This window comes from Phyllobates terribilis, unplaced genomic scaffold, assembly GCF_046119375.1.
Source record: "Phyllobates terribilis strain yellow unplaced genomic scaffold, ASM4611937v1 Scaffold_13__5_contigs__length_258822181, whole genome shotgun sequence".
NCBI classification, from domain to species: domain Eukaryota; kingdom Metazoa; phylum Chordata; class Amphibia; order Anura; family Dendrobatidae; genus Phyllobates; species Phyllobates terribilis.
Window position 1 is genome coordinate 109,934,828 of NW_027362773.1, and position 20,423 is coordinate 109,955,250.

General features: G+C 48.8%; 1 protein-coding gene across 1 annotated transcript in view; it reads left to right on the plus strand.

Moving 5' to 3' along the window:
• The window catches only part of LOC141174546 (cathepsin W-like), a 53,418-nt gene that overhangs the window by 15,583 nt on the left and 17,412 nt on the right, over nucleotides 1–20,423 (plus strand). Inside the window, exons 5-6 of the mRNA XM_073659482.1 lie at nucleotides 8,994–9,087; nucleotides 18,315–18,395. Of these exons, the coding sequence (XP_073515583.1) occupies nucleotides 8,994–9,087; nucleotides 18,315–18,395 (175 nt within the window). The remainder of the gene's footprint in view (nucleotides 1–8,993; nucleotides 9,088–18,314; nucleotides 18,396–20,423) is intronic.

Genomic DNA, 20,423 nt, shown 5'->3' on the forward strand with positions numbered 1-20,423 from the left:
TGCAAGTGAATAAGGTGGAGGCAGTCCAAAATTGGCCAAAACCGATCTCCAAGGAACAGGTTTGGGCATTTCTGGGAATGGTGAGAAACTATGAGTGGTGTATCCTGAATTTCGCCATGAGAGCCACACCCCTAACCAACCTTCTTAAGAGCACGAAGACTGTGATGGCCAAATGGTCTCTTGAAGCAAAGATGGCGTTCCAAGAGTTGAAACTCAGGGCTACAGGACTTGAACTTTCATGTGGAACACAGGCCTGGGAAGCTACACGGCAACACAGATGCCCTGTTTAGATTTCACTGTTTGGTGACTGAAGGTGCCAAAGACTATGGCTTTGGGCGGAGGAGGGATTATGTGACAAGGTCATTGGCAAAGTACTGGAGAGATGTGTAATACTAAGATTGTTAGCTCCAGTGATATAAACATAGAAAAAGTGTTCCAACATGCAAAGTATAGAAAGGGGTTAATGAGCCATTTTAGTGCTAGGGTGAAAAAACACCTGTAGAAAGGGAGGATATAATCACAGCCTTTCAGAGCATTTGGTGTGGAGAGGGCCTGGGGGCACAAGCTCTGGAGCTGTGGTGTTCATGTTAAGGAAAGCTAAACCTTGGGTTTGGTTGTTCCTGAATCGGGCAGTTACCCGTAGCAAAAAGGATTATGCCATACGTTATGTTTTATTTTTCCTGTTAGGTCAGGAAGGCCGTGTTTGTTTTGCTAACAATGCTATGGCTTATGCGGGGCTCTTAATAAACCACAGAAGATTTAAAGAGACAGTGTTCCTGTGTACATCTATGTGCAACCAAGTGAGCCGATCTACCACAATTTCTAAACTACAGTTAGCGTCGACATGTTTGGCATTTCTGTAGCAATGAGAGCCAGCCTAATTTATGGGTGCATGTGTAGCACCCTGAGGATTCGGCTGCTACAGGGGTATTACACCTCAAGCCAGAGGTGTGGTATTCCACTCCCGGGTAAGGATGGAGTGTGGAACTGAGCTTAGTAGGCTGCATGCACTACATACATCCCATTTCCGGGGGACAGAACTACGGTACTCCCACCAAGTAAATGTGCAGGTACGACAGCGTCTGTCCCTGGCTGGAGTGGGAGGGGGGTGGAACATCCCAGTAGTGTAGGGGCAGATAGGGGGAGTAGTCTGGGTAAAGCTAGGAGCTCATTGGGTGCTGGTCACCTGGGCTCACACATAGAGGGAGTATATAAGGTGGGCACCATCTTAGATCAGGGTTCAGTTCAGGCAGGAGGAGAAGAGCAGAGGAGCTCAGCCAGGAGGGCTGACAGGGAGCTGTGGCTCCGGCTGGGCCCAGCTCCAGAGCAAGGCCTGCAGAGAGAGAGAGAGAGAGGAGTCAGAAGGACCCAGAGAGAAAGACAGAAGGAACCCCAAGAACCCAGAAACAGACCAGAAAGGGTGAAGGGTTGGCGGACACGGGTACCGGAACCCAAGCTGGCAGAGGCAGAAGTAACCCTTAGCCAGGAACCGGAGGTCGTGGTCAAGATTTGCCACGACCCTCACCAAATCCACCAGAAAGGCACACCAAGCATAGGGTCAGGGAACCCAGAGGAGGTTTGACCACCAGGAGACCCGAGGGAGCCGGCCAAAGGTGGATCCCTGGTGGGAACGGCCAGGAGGAAGAGAGAGACAGGGAAGCTCAGGACCACGCTCCGGACTGCCTGGGGGTTGGCCGAGTCCAGGACCTGGTGAACGCAGCACGGCTCGGGTGGTCACTCAAGGCCAGAGTGACTAAAGCAACATCAGTGAGTAAAAACCCTGAAACTGCATCTCCTGACTCTGCCTCTCCTTCCTGCATCATCACAACCCCCATCATCCACACCTGCTGCCCTGAGGCCATACCCCTCCCGTTGGGGGTTATACCATCACTGCTGCACCTATACCACCGGCCTCAGCGGACTGCTCTGCAGCGGCGGCTTCAAAGCCGCACTCAACGGGTGGCGTAGTCGACACTTAACAACATCTACAAAGACTGCCACACACTTAGTTTGACACCCTGGGCACGGACCGGGTCACCGCCACAAGGACTACTACCCCCATACAGATCCGGCTCCGGGTATCCCCTGAACATGGCCCAGGGGGCGCGTCAACTTTGGCGTAGTCGGCAGGATAACGTGCCCGCAACCACCGGGTACTGCGTGCCTGAAGAAAAGTTCATATTTACCGTAAAAAGAAGTCTCCCGCCAATTCCGGAGGGTCCCCGCCATCGGACGCCATCTCGGATCGGTTCCCGCCGTTTGCCCGCCATCTGCAGTCTTTTCCCGCCATCCACAGAGTTTCCCGCCATTGGGAAGCGGTTCCCGCCATCTGAGAAGATTTCCCGCCTTGGCAGAGCGGACGCCATTATGGGCGTGCCAGAGGGTGGCAAGAGGCCACCTCCCATCGTGGGCCAGGACCAAGAATGGCGCCAAAAACGGAGACCGCCCCCACCAGTAGAGACTGTGATGCTTGAGATGTCCATCAGCGTGGGGGGTCTGCCCCTGGAACTGACAATCACCAAGTTGCCCCAGGACCGCCCTCAATGGGGGCGGAGAGAGAACAAAAGAGAGAAGATGGGAGCAGCTTGGAGGAGTCTGGAGGAGTCGTACCCGGAGATGGAGGGGGAGGCAGGCAGCACCGACCCAGCGGTCAGGAGCCTGTTGCAAGCGACAACCCCACAAGGCCTGGTGGAGATCCTGGCGCAGCTCCCCAGAGATCGGGAGCATGCACGGACCGCACTGGAGGGCTTGGCTCGGAGGATGGCCCGAGTGCAGCGAGACGTACTGGCCACATGGAGCAGAGAGATGGCCCTGCAGGCAGGAACCCGCCAACGGAGCACGCCACCCGAGACGAGGAGTCAGACCGCCTCTGAGGATGGCGCAGGAGGAATCAAGGCCGGAGACGACGCCGAGGAAGGAGCTAAAGAAACGGAGGCAGGTAAAGGGGACGTCACTACCCCGAGCCGAGAAGCCGTGAGCCTGCCCCAGCTCCCCGTCGCAGAGCCCGAAATTTCCCCTGCCGTGCCCGTCGTTGCACCGTCACCGCTCCCGACTAGGCCTCAAACAGAAGCCGCGGCCACGCCCCCTGTGACGTCACGCGCCTCAACCCTGAGCGCGGCCAAGCGGGAGACGCCACCGGCCTAGTCGCAAGGCCGAGTACCCCCGGGCGCCGCAGTACCAACAGCGCCCTCTGCCGAGCCACCGGCCTGGTCGCAAAGTCAAGTACACCCGGGCGCCGCCGTCTTCACGGTGCCCTTCACCTTCAGGGTGCCCCAGGCCTGGTCGCAAGGCCTGGTAAACCTGGGCGCCGCTACCACCACCGCGCCTTCAACTTCCACTGTGCCGCACCTGGGTGAGGACTTGTTTGCCCAGCACACTTGCCCGGATGGGCAGCCCTTTGTGTGGCCACCGGAGTACCACCATCCCCGACTCCGGAAAGAAAGACCTCTGGATGAACCCCTGATCCCGGCTCCGGCGCCCGTCAAGATGACCCCGCTCTCGTTAGAGGAGGCGCAGTTTGAGTGGGACCCCACTGGAGGAGACCTCATCGGGTTCACTCAAGAGACCCGGGCGGCCGCAGCCCAGCGAGCAGAGTGCTGCCGGCAGCAGTTAGAGGTCTTTGACAGAGAAAGGAGAGAGAGGCGGGTCCGCGAGGAGCGGCTGCAAATCCGGAGTGCAGAGCAGAAAAGCCGGACCCGACGGAACCCCCGTGCAGCCCACGGTCCCCGTGCCACCGGGACTGTAATCAAATTCCAACTGCAGCACGGTTGGGGCTTCATCAGAGATCATCATACCCCCGGCGACGTCTTCGTGACCAGAAGAGATGTCGAGTCCCACCTACCGGAGGGACACAGAGGTCGTGACCTTTACCTGGGTGATGAGGTCACCTTTACCCGGCACCAGTGTGCCAAAGGACCCTATGCACTTCATGTACATCGCCTGACGGAAGAGGAGTTGCGGTGTGAGGAAGGTCAAGAGGACCCGGACGGGTCTGAAGCCTACCCTCAGGAAGGAGCAGGAGGGCATCGTCACCATTAAGAGGTGAACTGAAACTGTATATAGTTACCCGTAAGGGTATATGCCATGCTGCTTAATTAAAATGAGTTCCCCGTTGGGACCAGTGAACTGTTCCAGTGTGTCCCATCTCCCCACAGGCTGAGGACTGTGAGCAGCCATCCCTTTTCCCCACTGGCCGAGGACTGAGAGCGGCCATATCCATTGTATATAGTTGCGCTTCCTAAAGCGCCCCCTACTGGTTTTATAGGAAACTGTGTTTTTTTCAGAAGAGACTGTTGCACTTTATCCGGTCACAAGTTGCACCGTGGAGGAACAAGAATGTTTATAATGAAAAGTTTTATATGAAGAGTTTATTGCTGCTGATAATGTTTATAATGTTTGATATGTTTATGATGTTTTGAAAAAAATTGTATGTTTTGGAATGGTTGTTCTTTTACAGCCCGAGGACGTGCTGTGATTTACCAGGGGGGAATGTAGCACCCTGAGGATTCGGCTGCTACAGGGGTATTACACCTCAAGCCAGAGGTGTGGTATTCCACTCCCGGGTAAGGATGGAGTGTGGAACTGAGCTTAGTAGGCTGCATGCACTACATACATCCCATTTCCGGGGGACAGAACTACGGTACTCCCACCAAGTAAATGTGCAGGTACGACAGCGTCTGTCCCTGGCTGGAGTGGGAGGGGGGTGGAACATTCCAGTAGTGTAGGGGCAGATAGGGGGAGTAGTCTGGGTAAAGCTAGGAGCTCATTGGGTGCTGGTCACCTGGGCTCACACATAGAGGGAGTATATAAGGTGGGCACCATCTTAGATCAGGGTTCAGTTCAGGCAGGAGGAGAAGAGCAGAGGAGCTCAGCCAGGAGGGCTGACAGGGAGCTGTGGCTCCGGCTGGGCCCAGCTCCAGAGCAAGGCCTGCAGAGAGAGAGAGAGAGAGGAGTCAGAAGGACCCAGAGAGAAAGACAGAAGGAACCCCAAGAACCCAGAAACAGACCAGAAAGGGTGAAGGGTTGGCGGACACGGGTACCGGAACCCAAGCTGGCAGAGGCAGAAGTAACCCTTAGCCAGGAACCGGAGGTCGTGGTCAAGATTTGCCACGACCCTCACCAAATCCACCAGAAAGGCACACCAAGCATAGGGTCAGGGAACCCAGAGGAGGTTTGACCACCAGGAGACCCGAGGGAGCCGGCCAAAGGTGGATCCCTGGTGGGAACGGCCAGGAGGAAGAGAGAGACAGGGAAGCTCAGGACCACGCTCCGGACTGCCTGGGGGTTGGCCGAGTCCAGGACCTGGTGGACGCAGCACGGCTCGGGTGGTCACTCAAGGCCAGAGTGACTAAAGCAACATCAGTGAGTAAAAACCCTGAAACTGCATCTCCTGACTCTGCCTCTCCTTCCTGCATCATCACAACCCCCATCATCCACACCTGCTGCCCTGAGGCCATACCCCTCCCGTTGGGGGTTATACCATCACTGCTGCACATATACCACCGGCCTCAGCGGACTGCTCTGCAGCGGCGGCTTCAAAGCCGCACTCAACGGGTGGCGTAGTCGACACTTAACAACATCTACAAAGACTGCCACACACTTAGTTTGACACCCTGGGCACGGACCGGGTCACCGCCACAAGGACTACTACCCCCATACAGATCCGGCTCCGGGTATCCCCTGAACATGGCCCAGGGGGCGCGTCACATGTCTCCAGAAGTACAAGCTGGTCATAATGTACTGGTCACTACAATGTACTGGTCACTATAACAGCAGTTTGCAATCTTCACTTAGCAACATCCACTGCTGCTTGTTTCTGGAAAGCACCCATGGAGTCAAAATCATCACTACACCTGTAGATAAATTGACACAATGATATAATTTTTAAAATGGAGTCACTTGAGTAGATTTCTGCTCTCCTAGCATGTAGGGGCTCTGTATATGGAGCCCGCAAACTATTCTAGGAAAATCTGCGCTCCAGGAGGCAAAAAGTGCTCCGTCCCTCCCAAGTCTCGACATATGGCTAAGTAGTACTACACAGCCACATATGGGGTATTTCTACATTCAGCAGAAATTGTGGGACACATTTTTGTGCCATTTTTACCCATTTCCCAGTGTGAAAATGTAAAATCTGGGGCTAAAACAAAATTTTGGTGGTAAAAATGTAATTATTTTTTCTTCACTGCCCAATGGTATAAAATGCTGTGACACACTTGTGGTGTCAAAATGATCCACTAGATCCACCCTTACTATCGGGGTTCCACCAGGATCAGTCCTAGGCCCCCTCCTCTTCTCATTGTATACTGCCCCTATTGGGCAAACCATCAGCAGATTTGGTTTCCAGTATCATCTCTATGCTGATGACACCCAACTATACACCTCTTCACCTGACATCACCCCCACTCTAATACAAAATACCAGTGATTGTCTGCTGTCTCTAACATCATGTCCTCCCTCTATCTGAAGCTGAATCTCTCCAAAACTGAACTCCTTATTTTTCCTACCTCTATTAACCTACCTATACCTGACTTTTCAGTTTCCTTGGGTGGCGCCACCATAACTCCCAAGCAGCAAGCTCGCTGTCTTGGAGTCATATTTGACACACAACTTTTCTTTATTCCCCATATTCAAACACTCACTCGCTCATGTCCCCTGCACCTTAAAAACATCTCCAGAATCCGACCTTTTCTCACCTTTAATATGGCAAAAACTCTTACTGTCGCTCTTATTCACTCTCGTCTGGTCTAATGCAACTCTCTACTGATCGGTCTCCCTTTAAACAAACTCTCTCCTCTCCAATCCATTCTGAATGCAACAGCCAGGGTCGTATTTCTGTCCAGCCGCTTCACTGACACCTCCACCCTGAGCCAGTCATTGCACTAGTTACCCATTCACAACAGAATACAATACAAACTCATCTCTCTCACCCACAAAGCTCTCCACAGTTCTGCACCGCCCTACATCTCATCCCTCATTTCTGTCTATAGCCCCTCCTGTGCCCTCCGTTCTGCAACTGATCTAAAACTAACATCCTCCTTAATCCGAACCTCACACCTCTGTATCCAAGACTTCTCTCATGCCGCACCAGTTTTCTGGATTGCACTGCCCCAAACGATCCGACTGATATCTAGACCCCATGTCTTCAAACGTGCTTTTAAAACACATCTGTTTAGACAAGCCTATCACCTCAACTCACCAACCTAACTCTCCCCTGTCCCCTCCTAAATGTTAATCTTAATCTGCCCCTGCATATTCATCTGTCTCCACATCCTCCATTCACCACATTCCACACGGTAACTGCCCTTAGACAGATACTGGCTGATGACCATGTTCTTCCTATTTTGTCCCCCCCCATTTCCATATAGATTGTAAGCTTGCGAGCAGGGTCCTCAATCCTCCTGTAACTGTTGAAATATGATACATTGTATTGTTTATATTGTCTGTATATCTCCCTACTTAATTGTAAAGTGCTGCAGAATATGTTGGCGCTATATAAATAAAAATTATTATTATTATTATTATTACTAGATGAATTCATTGAGAGGTGTAGTTTGTAAAATGGGGTCACTTATGGGTGGTGAGGGGGTTCGGCTGATCTGGCACCTCAGGGGCTCTACCAATGTGACATGGCACCCTCAAACCAGTCCAGTAATATCTGAACTCCAACATGACGCTTCTTCCCTTCTAAGCTTTGCCTTATGCCTCAAAAGTAGTTTTTGACCACATATGGGGTATCGGCTTACTCAGTAGAAATTGAACAACAAATTTTATGGTCCATTTTCTCCTGTTACCCTTGTGAAAATGCAAAATTTGGGGCTAAGGCTAAAAAATATTATTGGGGAAAAATGTGATTTTTTTTTCATGGCTCAACATTATAAACTTCTGTGAAGCACCTGGGGGTTTAAGGTGCTCACTACACATCTATACAAGTTCCCTGAGGGGCCTAGTTTCCAAAATGGTGTCACTTATGGGGGGGTTTTCACTGTTTAGGCACATCAGGGGCTCTCCAAACGCAACATGGCATCCACTAATTATGCCAGCAAATTTTACATTCAAAAAGTCAAATGGCGCTCCTTCCCTTCCGAGTCATTCCGTGCACCAAACAGTGCTTTTCCCACACAGATTGGGTATCGGTGTGCTCAGGAGAAATTGCACAACAAATTTTGGGGTCCATTTTCTCCTGTTACCCTTGTGGAAGTAAAAAAAATTGTGTCTAAAATAATTTTTGGGAAAAAAGTTAAATGTTTTTTTTTCCGTCCACATTCCATTAATTCTTGTGAAGCACCTGAAGGGTTAATAAACTTCTTGAACGTGGTTTTGAGCATTTTGAGGGGTGCAGTTTTAGAATGGTGTCACTTTTGAGTATTTTCTGTCATATGGACCTCTCAAAGTCACTTCAAATTTGATGCAGTCCCTAAAAGAATGGTTTTGTAAATTTTGTTTTAAAAATGAGAAATCGCTGGTCAACTTTTAACCCTTATAACTTCCTAACAAAAGAAAAAATTATGCTTCCAAAATTGTGCTGATGTAAAGTAGACATGTGGGAAATGTTATTTATTAACTATTTTGTGTGACATATTTCTGCATGAAAATTAAAAGTTTGAAAATTGCAAATTTTCACAATTTTCAACAAATTTCTGATTATTTTACAAATAAATGTAAGTCATATCCAATAAATGTTACCACTATCATGAAGTACAATATGTCACGAAAAAACATTCTCAGAATCACCGGGATCCGTTGAAGCGTTCCGGAGTTATTACTTCACAAAGTGACACTGGTCAGAATTCAGAAAATTGGCCTGGTGGGGAAGGTGAAAACAGGGTTCAGGGTCAAAGGGTTAAAGGGGAATTCATATGTCATACACATATTGTATGTACAGGCAACTACCTCAATTATAACAATTGAACAATAGTTATCACAAAATGTGTAATATAGCACATATAATATAGTGCATTGTGCAAACAACTCTTCGCTTTACATTTATTCTCTAGGGCAAATGTGGTTCCTGTTGGGCTTTTGCAACTGTTGGAAACATTGAGGCACAGTGGGGAATAATTGGACATTCAGTAAACTTATCCGTTCAGCGTAAGTAATAACTTTCCTTAGGACAATGCTCCTGTCTTTCCTCTACCATGGCACAAAAAAAGGGAAAATGTCACGGTGTAGGGTGAATGCTGGTGAGGAAAAGGCAGATACGGACAGGGTGAGCAGGGAAAACTAGTATGTCCCTAGACTGGGAACCCTGAATAGCCCTGATCCCGAAGGTATCTCTGATGGTCAGAAGGTTTGGGTCTCCACCCTAAGCCCTAACTCCTCCAAAAGCCCTGTGCTAATCCCCCTCACCTCCCTCCACTGAAAAGGTACAGCAACTTCGAAGGAAAGGTCTTCAGTGGCACAAACAAACAGGTCAGCATAGCACGGCTTCCAAACTCTATCAGCAGCACCACCTGGTAGAAGGAGAGGCTACTTAAAGGCTAGGGGGAAGAGACTCACACATTAACTCACAACCACTAGGACACAGCAATAGAACTGGCATTAACTCATGCAGTACTAGGGGAAATAACACAGTTAAAGTTACCGCAGCATCTAGAATATACCGCAGATACTTAGCGCTAGACAGCCCGTGAGAGAAATAGAGATTTAGACTTACCACTAATTGCCATGCCTCGGTTGTGGACATCTTTGAGGAAAAAGCAACGGAATGATGTGAGCAGAGGAGGCAAAGAGAGGGCACCATTTAGAACAACAGTGCATGCAAAATTTTCAATCCCAAGGTAAAGAGTTTCTAAAAAAAAACAACAACAAAAAGTTTGAATCAGCCCCTTTTCCCACTAGAAAAATGAAGAAATAAGAAAATAACCCTAATTAATAATCGCTACATTCACAAAAATCAGATATATCAAAATAAAAATGTAGAATGACAAATAAAAATCAAAATGCCAGAATTGCTGTTTTTGGTTGCAGCGCCTTCCACAAAAAAAGCGCAATAAACAGCAAGAGGCGCCATGGAAAAAAAAAAAGTCCTAAAACAGGTCCATCAATGGAAAAAAAAATCAAAAAAGTTACAGGGCTCCGGAAACAGCACAAAATACATACACACACATACATACATACAGTTAGGTCCATATATATTTGGACAGAGACAACATTTTTCTAATTTTGGTTCTAGACATTACCACAATGAATTTTAAACAAAACAATTCAGATGCAGTTGAAGTTCAGACTTTCAAATTTTATTTGAGGGTATCCACGTTAAAATTGGATGAAGGGTTTAGGAGTTTCAGCTCCTTAACATGTGCCACCCTGTTTTTAAAGGGACCAAAAGTAATTGGACAGATTAAATAATTGTAAATAAAATGTTCATTTCTAGTACTTGGTTGAAATCCCTTTGTTGGCAATGACTGCCTGAAGTCTTGAACTCATGGACATCACCAGACGCTGTGTTTCCTCTTTTTTGACGCTCTGCAAGGCCTTCACTGCGGTTGTTTTCAGTTGCTGTTTGTTTGTGGGCCTTTCTGTCTGAAGTTTAGTCTTTAACAAGTGAAATGCATGCTCAATTTGGTTGAGATCAGGTGACTGACTTGGCCATTCAAGAATATTCCACTTCTTTGCTTTAATAAACCCTTGGGTTGCTTTGGCTTTATGTTTTGGGTCATTGTCCATCTGTAGTATGAAACGACGACCAATCAGTTTGGCTGCATTTGGCTGGATCTAAGCACACAGTATGGCTCTGAATACATCAGAATTCATTCGGCTGCTTCTGTCCTGTGTCACATCATCAATAAACACTAGTGACCCAGTGCCACTGGCAGCCATGCATGCCCAAGCCATCACACTGCCTCCGCCGTGTTTTACAGATGATGTGGTACGCTTTGGATCATGAGCTGTACCATGCCTTTGCCATACTTTTCTCTTTCCATCATTCTGGTAGAGGTTGATCTTGGTTTCATCTGTCCAAAGAATGTTCTTCCAGAACTGTGCTGGCTTTTTTAGATGTTTTTTTAGCAAAGTCCAGTCTAGCCTTTTTATTCTTGATGCTTATGAGTGGCTTGCACCGTGCAGTGAACCCTCTGTATTTACTTTCATGCAGTCTTCTCTTTATGGTAGATTTGGATATTGATTCGCCTACCTCCTGGAGAGTGTTGTTCACTTGGTTGGCTGTTGTGAAGGGGTTTCTCTTCACCATGGAGATTATTCTGCGATCATCCACCACTGTTGTCTTCCGTGGGCGCCCAGGTCTTTTTGCATTGATGAGTTCACCAGTGCTTTCTTTCTTTCTCAAGATGTACCAAACTCTAGATTTTGCCACTCCTAATATTGTAGCAATTTCTCGGATGGCTTTTTTCTGTTTTTGCAGCTTAAGGATGGCTTGTTTCACCTGCATGGAGAGCTGCTTTGACCGCATGTTTACTTCACAGCAAAACCTTCCAAATGCAAGCACCGCACCTCAAATCAACTCCAGGCCTTTTATCTGCTTAATTGAGAATGACATAACGAAGGGATTGCCCACACCCGTCCATGAAATAGCCTTGGAGTCAATTGTCCAATTACTTTTGGTCCCTTTAAAAACAGGGTGGCACATGTTAAGGAGCTGAAACTCCTAAACCCTTCATCCAATTTTAATGTGGATAGCCTCAAATGAAAGCTGAAAGTCTCAACTTCAACTGCATCTGAATTGTTTTGTTTAAAATTCACTGTGGTAATGTCTAGAACCAAAATTAGAAAAATGTTGTCTCTGTCCAAATATATATGTGTAGCACCCTGAGGATTCGGCTGCTACAGGGGTATTGCACCTCAACCCAGAGGTGTGATATTCCACTCCCGGATAAGGATGGAGAGTGGGACTGAGCTCGGTAGGCTGCATGCACTACACACATCCCATTTCCGAGGAGCAGACCAACGGTACTCCCACTTAGAAATGTGCAGGTACGACCGAGTCTGTTCCTGGCTGGAGTGGGAGGGGGGTGGTACATCCCAGTAGTGTAGGGGCAGATAGGAGGAGCAGCCTGGGTAAAGTTAGGAGCTCATTGGGTGCTGGTCACCTGAGCTCACACATAGAGGGAGTATATAAGGTGGGCACCATCTTAGATCAGGGTCAGTCTGTCAGAGTAGAGGCAGTCAGCAAGTCTTTGCAGAGGAGAGGAAGAGAGCAGAAGAGGAGCAGAGCAGCCCCAGAGAGAGAGAGGAGAAAGAGAGACCCAGAGAGGGACAAAGAAAGGACTCTGAGAACCCAAATTCAATCCCCGGGTGAAGAGTCGGCAATAGGGTACCGGATCCCAAACTGGTGGGGGCTAAAGCACACCCCAGCCAGAGACCGGAGGCCGTGGGCAGGATCTGCCACGGCCACCCACCACATCCACCCTGAAGGCAAACCACGAGTAGGGTCAGGGAACCCAAGGCCAAGGGTTTCCCAACAGAAGGCCCGAGGGAGCTGGACCTAGGTGGATCCCTGGTGGGGACGGCCAGAAGACAGGACAGGAAGGAGGGCTCAGGGTCACGCTCCGGACTTGCTTGGGGGTTGGCTGAATCCAGGACCTGGTGGACGCAGCACGGCTCGGGTGGTCACTTGAAGCTGGAGTGACCGGAACATCAGCAGTGAGTAAATACCCTAAACTGCACAACCCGACTCTGTCTTTAATTACCATCTATGCTGCACCACCACAACCCCCATCCTCTGCACCTGACCCCCTGAGGCTATACCACACCCGTTGGGGGTTATACTACCAAAAGCTGCACCAACACCATCAGCCTCAGCGGACCCTGCTGCAGCGGCGGCCATTGTGACCGCAATACAACGGGTGGCGTAGTCGACAATAAAGAACTTAATAACATCTGTAGGACTGCCACATACAACTGAGTTTGACACCCTGGGCACGGACCGGGTCACAGCCACTCGGAAGACTACAACCCCCATCTGATCCGGCTCCGGGTATTCCCCTAAAGAATATGGCCCAGGGGGCGCGTCAACTTTGGCGTAGTCGGCAGGATTACGTGCCCGCAACACCCGGGTACTGCGTGCCTGAAGAAAAGAACAAGTTTACCTCAAAAAGAAGTCTCCTGCCGGTTCCGGAGGGTCCCCGCCATCGGACTCCGTCACAGATCGATTCCCGCCGGTTGTCCGCCATTAACAGCTTTTTCCCGCCATCTGCAGAGTTTCCCGCCACTGGGAGACGATTCCCGCCATTTCCAAAGGTTTCCCGCCTTGTCAGAGCGGACGCCATTATGGGCGTGCCAGAGGATGGCAAGAGGCCGCCTCCCATCGTGGGCCAGGACCGAAAATGGCGCCAAAAGTGGAAACCGCCCCCACCAACAGAGACTGTGATGCTAGAGGTGTCTGTCAGCGTGAAAGAACTGCCCCTGGAGCTGACAATCACCAAGTGGCCCCGGGACCGCCCTCGAAGTGGGAGGACTGAGAACGAGAGAGCAAAGATGGGTGTCGCCTGGAGCAGTCTGGAGAGAGCGCACCCGGAGGCAAGAAGCCTGGAGAAGAGTATCGGAGGAGTTTACCCGGAGATGGCGAGAAAGCAGAGCAGCACCGACCCGTTGGCCAGGAGCCTGCTAGAAACAGAGGAGGGAGAGCAGAGCAGCACCGGCCCGCTGGCCAGGAGCCTGCTGGAGACAACGGAAGGAGAGCAGAGCAGCACCGACCCGTTGGTCAGGAGCCTGCTGGAAACAACGACCCCACTAGGCCTAGTGGAGGTCCTAGCACAGCTCCCCCGAGACCGGGAGTGTGCACAGACCGCTCTGGAGGGCCTCGCAAGGAGGATGGCCCGGGTGCAGCGAGAGACGTTGGCGGAGTGGAGCCGTGAGATGGCCCAGCAGACCGAGACCTGTCAGCGGAGCACGCCACCCAAGACGAGGAGACAGACCGCCTCTGAGGATGGCGCGGGAGGACTGAAGGCCGGAGACGGCGCCGAGAAGGGAGCCGAACGAGTGGAGGCAGGTAAAGGGGATGTCTATACCCCAAACCGGGAAACCGCGTACCTGCCCCAGCTCCCCGCCGCAGAGCCCGAAGTCTATCCTGCCGTGCCCGTCGCTGCAACGTCACCGCCGCAGACTAGGCCTCAAATGGGAGCCGCGACCCCTGTGACGTCACACGCCTCGACCCCGAGCGTGACCAAGCAGGAAGTACCACCAGCCTGGTCGCAAGGCCTAGTACCCCCGGGCGCCGCAATACCAACAGCGCCCCCTACCTCCGCGGAGCCCCCGGCCTGGTCGCAGAGCCAAGTAGCCCAGGGTGCCGCCGTCCTTACGGTGCCCTTCACCTTCCAGATACCCCAGGCCTGGCCGCAAGGCCCGGGCAACCCGGGCGCTAACACCACCGCGCCCATAAGACCAAGAGTGCCGCATCTGGGAGAGGACCTGTTTAGCCAACACACGTGCCCGGATGGGCAGCCTTTCATCTGGCCCCAGGAATATCATGAACTGGAACGGCAGAGGAAGGCTGGGGCCATGTGTGCACCCCTGATCCCGGCTCCAAAGCCCATAAAGAGGATCTCGCCCCCGCTAGAAGAGACCCAGTTTGAGTGGGACCCCACCGGAGAAGACCTCATGGGGTTCACTCAGGAGACTCAGGCAGCTGCAGCGGAGCGTGCTGAGTGCTGCCGCCAACAGCTCGAGGTCTTCGAGAGGGAGCGGAGAGAGAGGCGGGTCCGGGAACAGCAAGCTCAAATAAGGAGCGCGGAGCAGAAGAGCCGGGCCAGGAGAGACCCCCGTGCAGCGCATAGTCCCCGCACCACCGGGACTGTGATCAAGTTTAACATGCAGCATGGGTGGGGCTTCATCCGAGACCACCGCACCCCAGGCGACGTCTTTGTAACCAGGAGAGACGTTGAGTCCCACCTACCGGAGGGACACAGAGGTCGTGACCTTTACATCGGGGACGAGGTCACCTTTACCCGGCACAAGTGTGCCAAAGGACCTTACGCCCTCCATGTGCATCGCCTGACGGAGGAAGAGCTGCGGTGTGAGGAGGAAGAACAAGAGGACCCGGACGGGTCTGAAGTTAAAGGAAACCATAAAGAAAGAGCAGGAGGACGTCGTCGTTAAGTACAGCGGAGCAGAAGCTGTATATAGTTGCCCGTCGGGGCACCGTGAACTGTTACTGCTGCTATCATAGTCCCCGTTGGGACCAGCAAGTGTGAACTGTTTACCCGTTTAACCCTTAAATCCCACTGACCGAGGACTGAGAGCGGTCATTCCTCCCTAATACCTGGCCGAGGACTGAGAGCGGCCACCTTCCCTTTTGTATATAGTTGCGCGTCCTAAAGCGCCCCCTACCGGTTTTATAGGAAAACCATTTTTCAAGAAAAGACTGTCGCACTTTACCCGGTCACGCGTTGCACAGTGACCGGAGGAGGAGCAAGAAGTGAGGAAAAGTCTACAAGAATGTTTTATATGAAAAGTTTTATTGATATATATATATATAATGTTTTGTATGATGTTTTATATGTTTATGCAAAAATTTGTATGTTTTGTGGTGTTTTGTTCTTACAGCCCGAGGACGTGCTGTGATTTACCAGGGGGGAATGTAGCACCCTGAGGATTCGGCTGCTACAGGGGTATTGCACCTCAACCCAGAGGTGTGATATTCCACTCCCGGATAAGGATGGAGAGTGGGACTGAGCTCGGTAGGCTGCATGCACTACACACATCCCATTTCCGAGGAGCAGACCAACGGTACTCCCACTTAGAAATGTGCAGGTACGACCGAGTCTGTTCCTGGCTGGAGTGGGAGGGGGGTGGTACATCCCAGTAGTGTAGGGGCAGATAGGGGGAGCAGCCTGGGTAAAGTTAGGAGCTCATTGGGTGCTGGTCACCTGAGCTCACACATAGAGGGAGTATATAAGGTGGGCACCATCTTAGATCAGGGTCAGTCTGTCAGAGTAGAGGCAGTCAGCAAGTCTTTGCAGAGGAGAGGAAGAGAGCAGAAGAGGAGCAGAGCAGCCCCAGAGAGAGAGAGGAGAAAGAGAGACCCAGAGAGGGACAAAGAAAGGACTCTGAGAACCCAAATTCAATCCCCGGGTGAAGAGTCGGCAATAGGGTACCGGATCCCAAACTGGTGGGGGCTAAAGCACACCCCAGCCAGAGACCGGAGGCCGTGGGCAGGATCTGCCACGGCCACCCACCACATCCACCCTGAAGGCAAACCACGAGTAGGGTCAGGGAACCCAAGGCCAAGGGTTTCCCAACAGAAGGCCCGAGGGAGCTGGACCTAGGTGGATCCCTGGTGGGGACGGCCAGAAGACAGGACAGGAAGGAGGGCTTAGGGTCACGCTCCGGACTTGCTTGGGGGTTGGCTGAATCCAGGACCTGGTGGACGCAGCACGGCTCGGGTGGTCACTTGAAGCTGGAGTGACCGGAACATCAGCAGTGAGTAAATACCCTAAACTGCACAACCCGACTCTGTCTTTAATTACCATCTATGCTGCACCACCACAACCCCCATCCTCTGCACCTGACCCCCTGAGGCTATACCCCACCCGTTGGGGGTTATACTACCAAAAGCTGCACCAACACCATCAGCCTCAGCGGACCCTGCTGCAGCGGCGGCCATTGTGACCGCAATACAACGGGTGGCGTAGTCGACAATAAAGAACTTAATAACATCTGTAGGACTGCCACATACAACTGAGTTTGACACCCTGGGCACGGACCGGGTCACAGCCACTCGGAAGACTACAACCCCCATCTGATCCGGCTCCGGGTATTCCCCTAAAGAATATGGCCCAGGGGGCGCGTCATATGGACCTAACTGTACATACATACACACATATATATATATATATATATATATATATATATATATATATATATATATCTTTACACACACATACAGTGTACGGTATATATATATTGATATATTATTATTTTTATTTTTTTACAAAGTTCTAAATAATTTTAACTACTGAAATAATAAAATAAAAAATGTCATGCTGACCTGGAGAATCATGATACCCGGTTATTTTTACCACATGCAGAAAATCAACAACTTTGACGGAACTGAGTGTTTTTTACCCTTTCAGAGCACTTAGAATTTTGTTCCCATTTTTAAATACATTTTATGCAATGGTCAGTATTTTACATCACTTGATCTGAAGGCTGGTCTTTAACCTTTTCACGACATGCACCAACATGTACGGCGCATGGCGTCTCCCTCTTTGATGCTGGCTCCGGTGATGAGCCCGTATCTTTCCGGGGACATGACAGCTGATCTGATCAGCTGTCAGGTGCCCCTAACAGCCACGGGTGGAATCGCAATCCACCCGCACCATTTCACATGGCCGTGCCAGAAACGCGTCACAAATCCCACCCATCGGCCCAGCGGTCGGCGCTCATAGCAAGTGAGCATTTCTGCTACACACAGCAGGACACCCTGCTGTGTGTAGCACAAGTGATTGGATGATCGCAGCTTCTAGTCTCTCATGGAGACTAATGAATCAAGTGTAAAAAAATGTTTTTAAAAATATTTAAAAAATGTTAAAAATATAAAAGTTTAAATCACCCCCCTTTCGCCCCATTCAAAATAAAACAATAAAAAAAAATCAAATATACACATATTTGGCATCGCAGCATTCAGAATCGTCCGATCTATCACTATATAAAAATAATTAATCCTATCGGTAAACGGTGTAAGGAGAAAAAAAAATCAAAACGCCAGAATTACTTTTTTTTTGGTTGCCACAACATTGCAATACAATGAGGGGCAATCAAAACATCGTATCTACCCCAAAATAGTATCAGTAAATATGTCAGCTCAGCGTGCAAAAAATAAGCAAGGCCCCATATCATGAAAAATGGAGACGCTACGGGTCTTGGAAAATGGCGATTTTTTTTTTTTTTTAACAAACTTTGGATTTTTTTTCACCACTTAAATAAAAAAGAACCTATACATGTTTGGTATCTACAAACTCGTAATAACCTGGAGAATTATAATTGCAGGTCAATTTTAGCATTTAGTGAACATCATAAAGGAAAAAAAAAACTGTGGAATTGCACCTTTTTTGCAATTTCACTGCATTTGGAATTTTTTTTCCTGTTTTCCAGTACACGATATGGTAAAACCAATGGTATCATTCAAAAGTAAAACTCGTAAAGCAAAAAACAAGCCCTCACATGGCCATATTGATTGAAAAAGTAAAGTTATGGCTCTGGGAAGAAGAGGAGTAAAAAACTAAAGCGCAAAAGTGGAAACGGGCCATGGCGTGAAGGGGGTTAATCAATTAAACCCCATTATTTCTGTAGTCATGTAACTTTTTTCTTCCTAACTTTACTTCTGTGTTTACATTTGCTCACTTAATATTTTCTTCCAGAGCTGATAGATTGTGGTCCTTCTGAAAATGGCTGTAAAGGAGGGAAAGTTAAGGACGCTTATTTATCTGTCATAAAGCAAAGTAAGATACATTACATTTACTGTAAAGAAATGCAAAATGTATCACACACGATAATAGATTATCTCAACCACTATTAAAAGTCTGAACGGAAGGATGACAAAGTTTAAATAATAAAAAGTTATTTGATGAAGCCAAACAATATACATTTTTCAATATTTTGGAAGACGTGTTTAAAGTTTATATGTATTTATTTCTTTCCTGTTATTCTTTTGATTCGATTATTACAGTAATCTTATCTAGTCCCTATTGATTTTATATCAGATGCTTTGTCTACTAGATAATTGACTATTTATACAATAGATCAGGAGACCATGCACGATCAGTCTATGGAATATACAATTCATGCAATAATAACTATTGTGAGACAGTGAGAGGATAAGTGGTCGGGGATTGCTATATTTCACCAAGATTCCTTTCATATGCAGAAAATATAGATTCCATTAAGGGAAAGCTGGGTGAGGTATAAAGACTCCATGAAGACTGGATATCCCAGTTTACTAAGGTCACTTCTGTTTTTAGGTCTGTATATAATGGGGAAAATAAGTGGAAACCCCCAACAAGTGACACCATTTTGGAAACTAGACCTTTCAGTGAACTTTATCTAGATGTGTGGTGAGCACCTTGAACCCCCAGGTGCTTCACAGAAGTTTATAATGTAGAGCCGTGAAAATAAAAAAAAATAAAAAAATTTCCACAAAAAGGATCTTTTAGCCCCAATTTTTTTATTTTCACAAGGGTAAGAGGAGAAAATGGACCCTGAGAATTGTTATGCAATTTATCCTGAGCACGCTGATACCCCGTATATGGGGAAAATCACTGTTTGGGTGCACGGCAGGGCTCAGAAGGAAGGAGCACTGTGTGACTTTTTGAAACTAAAATTTGCTGGCCTAATTAGCAAATGCCATGTCGTGTTTAGAGAGCCCCTGATGCATCTAATCAGTGGAAACCCCCCACAAGTGACCCCATTTTGGAAACTACACCCCTCAAGGATTTTATCAAGGGGTATAGTGAGCATTTTGAACCTAGAGGTATGACATAGAATTTGATAACATTGGGTTATCATATTGAATATCTTGTCATTAGTGTTGAGCGCAAGTTCTTGCATCGGGTGCTCGGGTATGCACCAAGTATCACGGGTGCTTGAGTGAGATGCTCGAGTCCCCGCCCCACATGTTAGACACTCCAAAAAAAACATGCGGGGATTGCCTGTGTATTGCAATCCCTGCGTGTGTTTTTTTTTTTTTGCTGTATAACAGCCACAAAACATGTGGGGCGGGAACTCGAGCATGTCACTTGGTGCATACCCGAGCACCTGATGCAAACTCAAGTAGCAAGCACTTGCGCTCAACACTAGTTGTCATATTTTTTTTCATTAGTTTTGAAAAAATCGCAACCCCAACACAACCCTAATGCTATGCCTATGGGGGTGCTTTATACTATATAGACTGTGCCTATGGGGGTGCATCATACTAAATAGACTCTGCCTATGAGAGTGCATTATACTATAGAGACTCGGCCTATGGGGGTGTATTATACTAAATAGAGTCTGCTTATGAGGGTGCATTATACTATAGACTCTACCTATGGGGGTGCATTATACAATATAGCATCTGCCTATGGGGGTGCATTATACTATAGACTCTGCCTATGGGGGTGCATTATACTATAGACTCTGCCTATGGAGGTGCATTATACTATATAGAGTCTGCCTATGGGGCTGCATTATACTATATAGAGTCTGCCTATGGGGTTGCATTATACTATATAGAGTCTGCCTATGGGGGTGCATCATACTATAGACTCTGCCTATTGGTGTGCATCATACTATATAGACTCTGCCTATGGGGGTGCATCATACTATAGACTCTGCCTATGGGGGTGCATCATACTATATAGACTTTGCCTATAGGGGTGCATTATACTATAGACTCTGACTATGGGGGTGCATTATACTAAATAGAATCTGCTTATGGGGTGCATCATACTATAAAGACTCTGTCTATGGGGTGCATTATACTATATGGAGGT